Source organism: Rhinatrema bivittatum, chromosome 5, assembly GCF_901001135.1.
Source record: "Rhinatrema bivittatum chromosome 5, aRhiBiv1.1, whole genome shotgun sequence".
NCBI classification, from domain to species: Eukaryota; Metazoa; Chordata; class Amphibia; order Gymnophiona; family Rhinatrematidae; genus Rhinatrema; species Rhinatrema bivittatum.
Genome location: NC_042619.1, coordinates 304,159,584 through 304,173,359, shown reverse-complemented (window position 1 = coordinate 304,173,359; position 13,776 = coordinate 304,159,584). Strand labels below are relative to the sequence as shown.

The 13,776-nt window shown below is 46.6% G+C and overlaps 1 protein-coding gene across 1 annotated transcript in view; it reads right to left on the bottom strand.

The window, feature by feature from the left end:
* LOC115092442 (melanin-concentrating hormone receptor 1-like) overlaps window positions 1-13,776 on the bottom strand; it is a 69,144-nt gene that overhangs the window by 21,258 nt on the left and 34,110 nt on the right. The window contains exon 2 of the mRNA XM_029603275.1: window positions 10,241-10,783. Within this exon, the coding sequence (XP_029459135.1) occupies window positions 10,241-10,783 (543 nt within the window). The remainder of the gene's footprint in view (window positions 1-10,240; window positions 10,784-13,776) is intronic.

Below are 13,776 nucleotides of genomic sequence, written 5' to 3'. Positions count from 1 at the left end.
TGCGTCCCCTTCTGGAGCTTATACACATCGGCCGTGTGGGCACTGTATAGTATGCCACCATTCGGAGACTCTTTCATGTATTCAACACCCTTACTAATAAAACTTAAAACTAATTCTGACTGTACATCACAAGGAGTGGTTTATGTAATTAAATGCCCATGTCCTCTTTTTTACGTTGGAAAAACCTCCCGCAAAATCAAAACCCGGATTATCGAGCACTGCTCAAATATTAGAACCTCTCGGGACCAAGAACCTCTTGTCTCACACTGGATGAGTTTCTCTCACAGTGTTGCTGACTTGCGGTTTTTTGTCATTGAGGTAGTTCCTAAGTCAGCTCGGGGGGGGGGTAACTATGCAGAACACCTGGGTAGACAAGAACAAAAATGGATTTTTACTTTGAATACTGTGTCTCCCAAAGGTCTAAATCGGGAGATCGAGTGGCATCTGTTTTCTTAACCATTTTGTTTAATCTCCATAATTTTCTCTGGTAGTCCGTCTTTGCACTGCTACGGGGCGCACAGACTCTTGGGAACCGGTGATTGGCTCCCATGCAAATTGTGATCAACTCACCTGTTATTTGGCGCCCAAACTCTGTCTTTAAATACCTGGTTGTACTGAGGGTTAATGTACTCCCTGCCATGTTTTGAAATGCGTTGCACCAAGGTATGTAACTATTGGTTTTATTTGAGTTCATTGCCGGCCTAAGTCCATTGTTATGTCCTGATCTTCAATTATTTTTATTTTCAGATTTATTAAAATTTGTGGTCCCTCCCGATGCAGCCACCGGCGAAACACGGGACCGTGTCGGGGGACTTTTGAATATATCTTTCGTTGGAAATATAATGCAGTGGAGTTGCCGCAATAAAATATAAAAATTATTTCTTGCAAAAAAGAGTTTGGAAATCCTCTTGATTGGGACTTAAAATTAATCTATCTGCACTTTTTTGATTCAGATTTCAATTACCCCAATATTGACTGGGTAAATGTATCATCGGTACATGCTAGAGATATTATATATATATATATATATATATATATATATATATATATGCTAGAGATATAATAGATATATATATATATATACACCTTGCATCTATTCCCTTTTCCTCACATTGAGGAACCATATTTTGTTATCCTCTCTCCACTTCACTCTGAGGAACCATGCTAATGTTACCGTTATTTCTTTTCTTTTCTACTTCTTGTTACCCTCCTCCCAGTTTTGATTCCCCTGTTAAAATGTAACTTCCAAGCTTAACCAGTTTTGCTGTAAACCGGCATGATGTCCACAACTAATGCCGGTATATAAAAATGTTTAAATAAATATAAAGTTCCTGGATGGAATAAATGACATTTCTATGGAGCAATTGGTTCAAGAACAGACAAGAGACGGAGCAATTTTAGATCTAATTCTCAGTGGAGCACAGGATTTGGTGAGAGAGGTAACGGTGGGAGGGGCCGCTTGCAATAGTGATCATAATATGATCAAATTTGAATTAATGACTGGAAGGGGGACAGTAAGCAAATCCACGGCTCTCGTGCTAAACTTTAAAAAGTGAAACTTTGATAAAATGAGAAAAATTGTTAGAAAAAAACTGAAAGGAGCAGTTACAAAGGTAAAAAGTGTGCAAGAGGCATGGTCATCATTAAAAAATACCATCCTAGAAGCACAGTTCAGATGTATTCCACACATTTAAAAAAAGTGAAAAGAAGGCAAAACAATTACCGGCATGGTTAAAAGGGGAGGTGAAAGAAGCTATATATATAGGGGAAAACAACCCATGCTATAGTTACACAATGTTAGGTTCTATATTAGGTGCTACCACCCAAGAAAGAGATCGAGGCGTCATAGTGGATAACACATTGAAATTGTCGATTCAGTGTGCTGCGGCAGTCAAAAAAGCAAACAGAATGTTGGGAATTATTAGGGAATGGTGAATAAAATGGAAAATGTCATAATGCCTCTGTATCGCTCCATGGTGAGACCGCACCTTGAATACTGTGTACAATTCTGGTCGCCGCATCTCAAAAAAGATATAATTGCGATGGAGAAGGTACAGAGAAGGGCGACCAAAATGATAAGGGGAGCTGTTCCATTCCCCTTATCATGAAAGACTAAAGAGGTTAGGACTTTTTAGCTTGGAGAAGAGATGGCTGAGGGGGGATATGATACTGGTGTTTAAAATCATGAGAGGTCTAGAATGGGTACATGTAAATCAGTTATTTACTCTTTCAGATAATAGAAATACTAGGGGGCACTCCATGAAGTTAGCATGTGGCACATTTAAAACTAATCACACTCAATGCACAATTAAACTCTGGAATTTGTTGCCAGAGGATGTGGTTAGTGCAGTTAGTGTAGCTGTGTTAAAAAAGGATTGGATAAGTTCTTGGAGGAGAAGTCCATTACCTGCTATTAACTGACTTAGAAAATAGCCACTGCTATTACTAGCAACAGTAACATGGAATAGACTTAGTTTTTGGGTACTTGCCAGGTACTTATGGCCTGGACTGGCCACTGTTGGAAACAGGATGCTGGGCTTGATGGACCCTTGGTCTGACCCAGTATGGCATGTTCTTATGTTCTTAGTGTCTCACCTGTGGCTCCAATGAGTTTAGTAGGGTAGTTATTGAGGCATCCTCAGAATACTGGACATTCCCTTGGTAAAAGCATTATCAAACATTGTCATGTTTAAAAGACCAACCTTGCGTTGTGCGTGACGCAAGTATTCGCAGTTTTTGTGGTCGGTGTAAACCATGATTTGATGTTGAGCGCCTTCAAGCCATGGGTGCCATTCCTCAAACGCCAATTTAATTGCTAAGAGTTCCTTGTCTCTGTCTGTCCATTGGCCTGTGGATGATAGGCCAATGTAAGGTCCAGGGCGATGTCAAATTTCTTACACAGCGACCTCCAGAACTTGGCTGAGAACTGGATGCCCCTATCCAAGTGGATGTGCTTCGGAAGTCCATGAAGAGGGAAAATGTGCCTGATGAATAATTTGGCCAACTCTGGAGCTGATGGCAGGCCAGGTAACGCCACAGTGAGCCATCTTCGAAAAGTGGTCGATGGTGACCCAAATGGTATTGTTCCCACTGGAACAGGGTAGGTCTAGGATAAAGTCCGTGGATATATGTGTCCACGGCTCACTAGGTGCCGGGAGAGGTTGTAGGAGGCCCCATGGACAGCCTGTTGGCGGCTTTTGGTGAGCACATGTGGGGCAAGATTCCACATAGGCCTCAGCATCCTGTTTCATGGTTGGCCACCAATAGTACCTCTGAAATGTAGAGAGTGTTCTTGCTTGCCCAGGGTGACCAGAGAGTAGGGAATCATGTGCTCATCTGAGGATCTTCTTGCAAAGAGGCCGGGGGACCACCGTCTTCCCAGATGGCACAGTGTGAGTAGCGGAAAGGAGTGCTTTCGTGGGATCGATGATGTGCCAGGGAACATCCGGGACATCATCAGTAGTAAATGAACGAGCGAGTGCATCTGCTCGCACGTTTTTGTCTGCTGGTCGGTACCGAAGCAGGAAATTAAATCAGGTGAAAAAAAGTGACCAACGGAATTCTCTGTGGTTCAGGCGTTAGGCGTGATGGAGATATTCGAGGTTTTTGTGATCCGTGTACACGGTTATTTGTTGCTGTGCTCCCTTGAGCCAAGGACACCACTCCTCAAATGCTAACTTGATTGCAAGCAATTCTTTGTCCCCGATCCCGTATTTGCGCTCAGCTGGGGTAAAGCTTCGGGAAAAGAAGGATATGGATGTAATGTATGGTTAAGAGAATGCTGGCTGAGCACAGCCCCAACACAGACATCAGAAGTGTCTACCTCAACGATGAAGGGTCGTCGGGGATCCGGATGACGCAGGCATGGCTCTTGCAAGAAAGCAACCTTAAGTTTCTGGAAGGCGGATACAGCTTCGGCTGACCATTGAGATGGATCGGCTCCCTTTCGTGTCATGGTCGTGAGTGGGGCAGATAGCGTAGAGTAGTGGTTGATGAAGAATCTATAATAATTTGTAAAGCCTAGAAATCTTCGGAGTGCCTTGAGATCCAGTGGCTGAGGCCAGTCTCGGATACTTTTAGTCTTCTTTGGATCGATTTGAAATCCTTGGCTAGAGACCACATAGCCCAGAAAAGGGATGGACTCCTTGTGAAAAGAGCATTTTCCAGCTTGGCATACAACTGGTTTTCCCTTAAACGTTGTAAGACGTTGATGACGTCCCAATGATGGCTTTGAAGGTCTTGGGAAAAAAACAGGATGTTGCCCAAATAAACCACGACCAACCATAGAGCATGTCTGTGAAGATTTCTTTCATCATATTCTGGAACACCGCAGGCGCATTGTATAGGCTGAATGGCATGACCAGATATTCAAAATGGCCATTGCGGGTGTTAAAAAGCGGTTTTCCACTCATCGCCTTGACGTATTCTGATCAAATTATAAGCGCCCCTAAGGTCCAATTTGGTGAATATCTTAGTCCCCTGAAACCTGTCAAACAGTTCGGAAATTAGTGGTAAAGGGTAGCGATCCTTCTGTGTAATTTCGTTTAATCTGCTGTAATCTATACATGGCCAGAGAGAGCCATCTTTCTTTCCTACAAAAAAGAATCCTGCTCCAGCAGGGGACTTGGAGGGGCGAATAAAACATTTGGCCAGGTTCTCCTTTATGTATTTGGACATGGCTTGAGTTTCGGTTAAGGAAAGTGGATAGACTTTTCCTAGAGGAGGCTCAGTATTGGGCAGCAGATTGCGCAATCAAAAGAGCGATGTGGAGGTAAGACGTCTGCAGCTTTCTTCAAAAGTACATCCTGGAAGGAGGAATATTGTGGTGGAAGCCCTGAGATTGATGGCTGCATGGTCAGGCAAGGCATCAGTGATATTGTTCTTAAACATTTTTTATGGCAGGAATCTCCCCAATGAGAGAGTTGGAGGGTGGTCCAGTCAAACTGAGGAGTATGTATTTTTAGCCAGGGTAATCCCAGGACCACTGGATGTAAAGTCTTGTCCAAAATCAAAAAAGCAGAATGCAGAGATCTGGTGTGAAGGTGAAAAAGGATCGTGGAGAAGGCAACTTCACTAGGCAAGGGTTCGCCATGAATGGATGAAAGTAATAAAGGCGTTGGTAGACGGACGATGAGAATGCATAAATATTCTACAAGTTGCCAGAGAATAAAATTTCCCCTGGCTCCGGAGTCTACTAGTGCCAGGGTGTGAAACTCCTGATTGTCCAAGTTTATGGTGACAGGTAGGGTTAGTGGAGAAGAAGGTGCAGTTAGGCCTAGGAAGAATCCTACAGCGGATCCTAGGCCTGGGAGTTTCCCGGACAGAGAGGGCAGGAAAGTACAGCGTGACCCGATTGTCCACAATACATGCAGAGGCCTACTTTCTGGCTCCACTGCTTTTCCTTTTGCAGATAGATGACTATGGCCCATCTGCATTGGTTCCTCTTCTTCTGTATTAGATGCTGAGATGCCCTGAGTAGAGGATGAGGTGCGAACCCGTGGAGCACTAGCAGCCATTCCCTTGGTTCCTCTGATCTCCTGGGAACGTTCATGTAGATGACAGTCTACGCGGCCAGTGAGATCAATAAGCGAGTCCAGGGTCTCGGGGAGCTCACGTGCTGCCAACTCGTCTTTAATACATTGGCTAAGGCCCTCAAGAAAAATGGCTCACAGACAGCCCAGGTCCCAATGTAATTCTTATGAGAGAATACAAAACTTGATAACGTAATCAGTCAATGGTCAGGAACCTTGCTGCAAATGCAAAAGGGTGGAACCGGAGATGGTCCTTCATCCTGGGTCATCAAACACAGTTCGGAATAGAGTGAGGAAGCCTGGTAGATCGTTCAGGATGGGATCTGTACGTTCCCAAAGAGGCGATGCCCAAGCCAATGCGTTGCCGTCCAGAAGGGATAAAATATGTGTAGTTTTGGAGACTACATCTGGAAAATATGCAGGTTGTAGGGCAAAGTGCATGTTGCACAGGTTCAAGAAGCCCCTGCATAACGAGGGGTCACCTGTAAATGAGGTGAAGCCGGCAAAGGTACTGGAGGCCGGAAGGGCGGTGCTTGAGTAGCCAGATCAGGCTTGGCAGGCGTAGATATGGAATTCAGCCGGCTATTCAGTTGACTGACTGCATTATCCAAAGTTTCTAGAATCTTCTGTTGCTCCGTGATTCGTTGGGCCAGGCCAGGAATGGCTTGAATTGCTGAGACCTGTGCCGGGTCCAGGATTTGGCAATCTGTTAGGATTCTGAGGTATCAGATGGTATGTGAACCCTGGGCCAAAGTGAGAGGTGTCGCCGCCCACGGGGAGGAGCCCCATGAGCCTCACTGTCAGGAGGCTAGGTCTCAGCCAAGGAAGGCACAGAATGAATAGTGTCTTTTATTAAAGAGATAGAAGCATTACCCATGGAGCTGAAGGTGCCAGAGAGAGATGGTTACATAGACCCAGAGACACAGGGTCAGTGGGATAGGTAGTGCCCTGAGGGAATACCTCCATAGCGCTGGTAGTAGACCATGAAGCGGGAACACCGGAGAGGTCTCTTGTAGAGGTGGTCATGGCCCACGAAGCGGGGGTACACCGAAGAGGTCTTGTTAGAGATGGTAGTGGCCCACAAAGCGGGGTACACAAATGATGTTTTCAGTAGAGATGGTAAGGTCCGCAGAGTAGGATATGCAGATGAAGTTCTCAGAAGAGGTGAGAGCGACCCGCAGAGCGAGGAGCACAGTCGAGGCCCAAGGTGGAAGTGGTAATGGTCTAGTAACGGTCCGCAAGGCGGGAAGTGTCTGTGAGGTCCTTGATAGCGTAGTAGAGCAGGCACTACTGACGGAGTTCTCTGTAGTGATGATAATGGCCCGCAGCGTGGGGTACACCCGATAGGCACTGGGTAGGTAGGAAGTGATCTGCAAGGCGGAATACTCACAAAAGTGCAAGTTGGTTCCAGGAAGCCCTGGGGAACAGAGTAGACGGAGTTCCAGGCATCAGGTCCTCTGAGGAGCGGATAGCCAGGACGAGAGAGAGGCCCCTGAGGAACAGGTACCTGAGACGTCCACGTCAGAACTGGAATCTGGAACGCAGGGTGCTCGGGAAGCAAGGCGGAAATAGCAAGGATGAGACTCTTTGCCAAATCGTCTTTGGAGAGGGCCAGCAGGTTTAAATATCCACAGATCCTGACGTCATCTGGAAGGGACACCCCCGAGGTTCCCGCCATGACATGAATAAGACCGGGCTGTGTGCGGAAGTGCGCGCTTAGAGAGCCTTGATGGCAAGATGGCAGTCGGCGGTGTCCGTGCTGAACCGGGAGGCCTGGAAGCGATAGGCAGGTCGGAGGCTGCCAATCTACCCCACGGAGTCAGGGAAGTGAAGAAAGAGGTGAGCAGAAGTAGTCGCAGCAGTTTGTGACTGACGGGTGTAACCCTAACACAGTGCTTCAGTGTTTCCCCAGTGAGGGCTCCTGGAAGAACCCACCCAAGCAGCTTAGCTTGACATGCTTAGGGGATATTCACCTTATGAAAGGAACAATTTTCACAGGTAACTGTAGCAAGAGTTCCTACAAGATTTTTACTGTATTGGCAATGTAGCTTATATATAGCAGCACCTGAGCAATGTGTCTGAAGCTGTTTTCTTAGCCCTGGGACGGTCTGTGCAATCCATTTGCCACTAGAGGTCAGCAAAACACAACGTTTAGGACAAACAAGCTAGAAAACTGACAGTTGATGTTTTTGTGCTTGGTATGTGTTTGTACACAGAAGTGCATATGGATTAAATAGGCATAAAATGCAGTCTATTTGAGTAGCCATTAAATAAACCTCTAGGAAGCATTAAGGTTCTTTGGGCTTGATTTTTGAGTACATTTGTCCCCACCCTAGGCAAAGGATGAGAGGCAACCCCTTTATAAATCACACCCTAAATAAATACTTTCAATAAATAAAATACTGTACCTTTTGTTTTAGAAACAATTTGCTTTGAAACGGGATGCAAGAATTCTCCTCTGAGTGACCAGTCAGCTGTTACAGATGTCACAAAATCAGCAGCTCAAGCATTCAGTGGCTGATGACATCAGAAAGGCACGCTGAGGCTTGGCAGTGAAACCAAAGCAGCCTGTAGCAGAGACGCTGGGGCGACTTCAGCTTCTTGTCCAGATATAATGCTAAACAAAATACATGCTGGGAAGTGCACCAGCGGCCTGGGTGTATGTTTTCTTGGGGGGGGGGGAGGAAATGAAAAGGGGTCTCCCTGTGGAAGCTGGCACCCCTCAGAGGGATCACCGCCAGTCTATTGCAAAGAGACCCCCCATTTTCAATGCAGAAAACAGAGTTCTTAACGCATCTGGAAACCCAGTGAAACCGCACCTGGCTTACTGGTCTTTACAACTAGTGTAGAAAAGATCAAATTAACATAGAATATACAACTTTTAAACGACTTTCTGTGATATCTGGAGCAGAGCTGCCATGCTGCTGGATGCCTGTTTTCTTCATTTTGATGGTGTTTCTACTGTCAACTCATCCATGCCATCTCAGAACTTTGCTGGAGAGCAGATGAGATTGCTGGAGACTCCTGCACTGGATTTGTACAGCAGGTACTGAAAATACCAGAGGAGAGAGACTCCAGTTAAATGCAGACTCAGGGGCTGAAAATACAGGAGGAGACTCCAGCTAAATGCAGAATGCATGGACTGAAAATGCTAGCAGAGACACCAACAAAAAGCAGAAGAACGTGCTGTACTAACAGACTCAGAAGCTATGGGAGCAGAGATCAGTGAAATGATAGTAATTTTGTCGCAGAAGAGCCTCATCTCCTGTCAGGATCGTGTGGAGAGCGCAGAGTGCTAATGCCTTTAAAATGACACTGCATGAGCTCATAGGGGCTAGTGAAAGCACCGAGTATCAAGACTGATGGAGATTCTGATTGATGGGAGCTGCTCCAGGGATTTGCCCTGATCATTTTTTTGGGGGCAGGAAGGAATTTCTAAAAAATGTTTGGAACTCGGTTGAAGTTCTGCTTTCCTCTAGATTACCAACAACAAGCAATCACCCCAACATAGGCAGTCTGAGCAAACATGCAACAGGATGGCATTGGACCGCGTGAAGCCTTGGTACAGCTAAGTTAACTGTATGTATCTGTGCGTTCCTCAAACACTCCAGGAAGCCCCTACTTGCCGTGTGATTTAAACAAACAGCCTTCACGCAATCAGCCTGACTGAATCATTCCAGCTCAACCAGACTCTTATGTGGTGGAGGCACCACCAACTGCACCCACCGATTTATAATACAGGAGAGCTCCATGCATAAGCAGAGAATCGGACATGAGAGTGTGCAAACAGCAAACACCTGGAGGGCTGCAGAGGAATGGAAATGAAGTGCCAGCAGATGGAAAACGTGAAGATTTTTCCAATCAAACACTCAGAGGATGTGATTTTCCATTTCTAAAGCATGTATCTTTTGTAATGATACAAATAAACTGAAAAAGGAGGAAAAGCATGGGAGGAGGGGGGTGGGGGAGAGAGATCGCTCCAGTCTCCCCATTGGAAAAATGTTTTCAGCAGTGGGTGCAAGCAAGACGTTTTTGCCGTGTTACGCTGGAAAGTCGCAAAGCTACGCCTCGGCAGCCTTCTTGTGCACGGACACTATAGGTCCACGAGCAAGCAGATTCACAAGTGTGTCGTCATCCAAGACTTACTGCCGTACAAGCCAATGAGAAGGCGCGTTCAGAGACGCATATTCTCAGTCAGTCTCACACATTTACGCACGCAAAACATTTGCATAACACCATCAGTGTGAACTGATGGTGTTATGCAAATGTCACCCAATTAGTCCCTGTTTGTACAATGCCTTATCAGTTGATGTTTTTTTTATATAATATATCAGTTGACATTTTTTTTATATAATATATTCCCTTTTCACTTTGACTGTACACAGAAGAATGTTGTGCGTTAATGTTCTCAGTTATATTTTTCTCCTGTAATAAGTTGTTTAAAATGTAAACCGGAATGAAGGCAGCTTGCTATACCTCGGTATATAAACTCTTCTAAATAAATAAATAAACTCCCAACAGTGCCCTTCCAATACCGAGTGTGTGACACCATCAGTGTGAGTTCTCAGCATTACCCCCCCCCATCAAGGATATACACATTAAAGTGAGCTTCCTGTTTTATGGGTGAAGAAGGTTATAAAGACAGATCTAAATCTACCCCCCATGGAAAACAGAAATACCCACTTGAGTGCCTGCCTCCGCCTTCATACCTGGAATGGGCGATTCTCTCCCGAAAAAACTCCGTGAAGAAGATGACAAGCACGGGGCTGACGCAGCTGTGGGCATAGCTGAGGCAGATGGTGACCTGGTTCAGGTAGAAGAAGGACTTGGAGGGCGTGGCCGTCAGGTTGACCAGCTGCACCACATGGAAGGGAGTCCAACAGATCAGGAAGGCGGCGATGATGGTCAGCGCCATGCGCGTCACCTTCTTGCTGCGCGCCGATTTCTTCTTCTGCACCCTGCGCATGACGCGGAAGAGGTGGTGCAGCGTGAGCGAGTACAGCACGGTGATGATGAGCACCGGGACGATGAAGGCCAAGATGGACTGGTAAAGCGTGTACCAGTACAGGCTGCTGGGGCCGGGCAGGTCGATCAGACAGATCTCCGTCTGGTTGTCTCGCTGGACCCTGGCGTAGAGCATGGCCGGCGTGGTCAGCAGGAGGCTGCCTGCCCAGACGGCGCCGTTGATCAGTGCTGTGCAGCGCATCGTGCGCTTCTGGCCCATGGTGGCAGAGTAAACCACAGCCACGTACCTGGGGGGGGGAGAAGAGACAGAAAGCAGATGAGAGGGAATCCTGGTACAGGCATGGAGTTGTGGGTCTGATTTCCCTGCAGGTTTCCCAGGTGGTAAAAGCAGGATGGGCTCAGCCTGTTCCAAGGAACATGGAGCATAGGAACATAGGATAAGCCACGCCAGGTCAGTCCTGTCTGTGACAGCGGCCAGTTTGGGTCACAAGTTACCTGGCAGATCCCCAAAATTACATCTGTCCCTTGTTGCTCACTTCCAGGGATAAGTGTGGCTTTCCCAAACTTACCTGGCCAATAATTGTTTAGGGACATTTCCTCCAGGAACTTGTCGGAAGCCTGTTTTAAACGCTGCTGTGCTAGTCACCTCGACCATGAGTTATAGCAGCAGATTCAACAGTTTGATTTATTTAGATTCTAGTTTTTCGTGATACGATTGCATTCGGGAACTGCAGGTATTTCCCTGTCCCCAGATGGTTTACAATCTAAGGGGTCCCTATTCAATGGCATTTAGCTGGATAATTTGTGAGTTTTCTGGCTAAATGCCTTTATATATATATATATATATATATATATTTCAGCCATTTATCCAGCTAAAATCTAGCCAGATAATGGAGGGGTGTTCTGGGCTGAGCATGTGCCACCTCATACATTAGAGGTCCCCAAACTTTTTAAGTGAAGGGCCACAGAAGACATTTCAGATCACAGAGAGGCCCTTGTAGTTTTGATGGTGGGGGGAGGGTTAAGGGGGTTCCCCCTTGAACTTTGGCTCTTTGAAGGATTTGAAATGCTGCACATGGAGGGAGATGGGGAGCAGAATTCCCACAGAGGTAAATGGCAGATAAGGTGTCAGTAAAAAAATATTTCTAAACGTTGGCAAACCTGCCACACCCTAGGGAACCCCACCACCTGTCTCCCCCCTTCCTCAGGCAGGGTGCTGTGTTTGTGGTGCATTCTTCCCCATTCCCCCCCCCCCCCCCCCCCCGATATACTCTTAGTCTCTCTACTTCCCTCCCCTTTCTTACCCCTTTCCTCCACCCTCTCTCTTTTCCTCACTCCTCTCTAGTCCCTCCCTCCTATTCACACTCCCTATCTCTTTTCTCCCCCTCTCCTCACTCATACTCCAACTCCCTTCCTCTCCCCTTCCCTCCTTCACACTTTTTTCCTTTTGTCTCCCCCTCCATCCCCTTTCCTATGCTCCTAATCCCCTCCCCTCTCCTCTCCCCCTTGCCTCCCTTACTCTTTCCTTCCCAATCCATTCCCTTCATCTTTTCTCCCTATCACCTCTCCTCACCTCACTTTCCCCACCTCTCACTCCCAATCCCTCCTCCCCTCTCACTCCCTTTCTCACGTTCCTCTCACCTCCATCCTCTCTCACACTCCCTTTTCTCACCCTGGTCTCCCTCACACTCCCTTTCCTTTTTCTTCCCCTCGGGCTCAATTCCCTCATATTCCTTTCCTCTCATCCTCCTCCTCACCTCTCCTCTCTGACCTCCCCTCGTCACAAAAACTGCCTTTTCTCCTCATCCACATTACTCTCCCCTCCTCTCACACTCCCTTCCCTTCCACTCATCCTTCCTCCTCTCTCCTTTCACTCCCTTTTCCTTCCCTTCACTTTGGCTTCCTCTTCTGCTGGCAGAGGTTGGGAACCCCACCAGCACTGCAGCCCTCACCATGCCGCGGGGATTTATCTTCTGCTGGCGGGGGTGGGACAATCCATCAGCATTCAGACTCTCATCGTGCTGCTGCTCTGGACTTTATCTCCTGTTGGTGGGAGGTTGGAGACCAAACTAGCATTGTGGTTCCCACCACATCACTGCACTGGACTTTTTCTTCTGCTGGTAGGAGTTGGGAACCCCACCAGCACTGAAGCCTTTACTGCTGCTTCTGTGCATGAGCCCCCCTCTCACCCCCCAAAAAAAGGTGAACCATGCTCTGCAAGCCAATTCCACTATGAAAAGGGGGATTTTGGCAGCTGGCAAAAAGTTGGTCTGTGAGAATGATGTGGCCCACAGGCCATAGTTTAGAGACCCCTAACATACATCATCCAGGGATGTGGGAGGTGCTAGGCTGAAGGCAACCTTAGTGCAAGAAACATAGGAGACTCTCTCTACCCTACTGCATCCTATTACAGGCGAATCTCTGTACCCCACTGTAAGAGATATTCTTTATTCCTGGAGAACCTCTCTACTCTACTGCCAGAGACATCCTATAGTACAGAAGAGTCAGTCTGCCCTACTGCATGAGACATTCTATAGTACATGACACTCTCTCTAACCCATTACAAGAGACATCCTTTATTACAGAAGACCCTCTCTACCCTACTGCAAGAGACAACCTGTAGTACAAGAGATTCTCTCTCTCCTACTACAAGAGACATTCTTTATTCCAGAAGACCATCTCTATCCTACTGCGAGAGACATCTGTTATCCTACAGCAATAGACATCCTTTATTTCAGAAGATTCACTCTACCTAACTGAAAGACACCTTATATAAGTCTCCTGAAACATTATATTTCAGGAGACTTCTCTACTGTACTGTGAGAGACAGTAGGGTAGAAAAGCCCTCATTACTTTAAGGCAAGAGACATCCTATATTCCACAAGACCTCCTCAGTCCCATTACAAGGGACATACTTTATTCTGAGAAACCTTCTCTACCCTTTTAAAAGAGACATTTATTCCAGGAGACTGTCTCTGGCCTAGTACGAGAGACATCCTCTATTCTGAGAGTCCCACTCTACACTTCAGAGAGAGACATACTTTATTCTGGGAGACTCTTTACCCTGTTGCAAAAGCCATCCTGTACTCCAGGAAGACCCTCTCTATCCTGCTGCAAGAGACATCCTTTATTCCAGAAGACCTTCTCTTCAGGAGTGGAGGAGTAGCTTAGTAGTTAGAGCAACAGGCTATGAACCAGGGAATCACTGCCACTCCTTGTGACCTCGGGCAAGCCACTTCACCTTGCATTATCTCAGGTACAAACTTAGATTGTGAGCCCT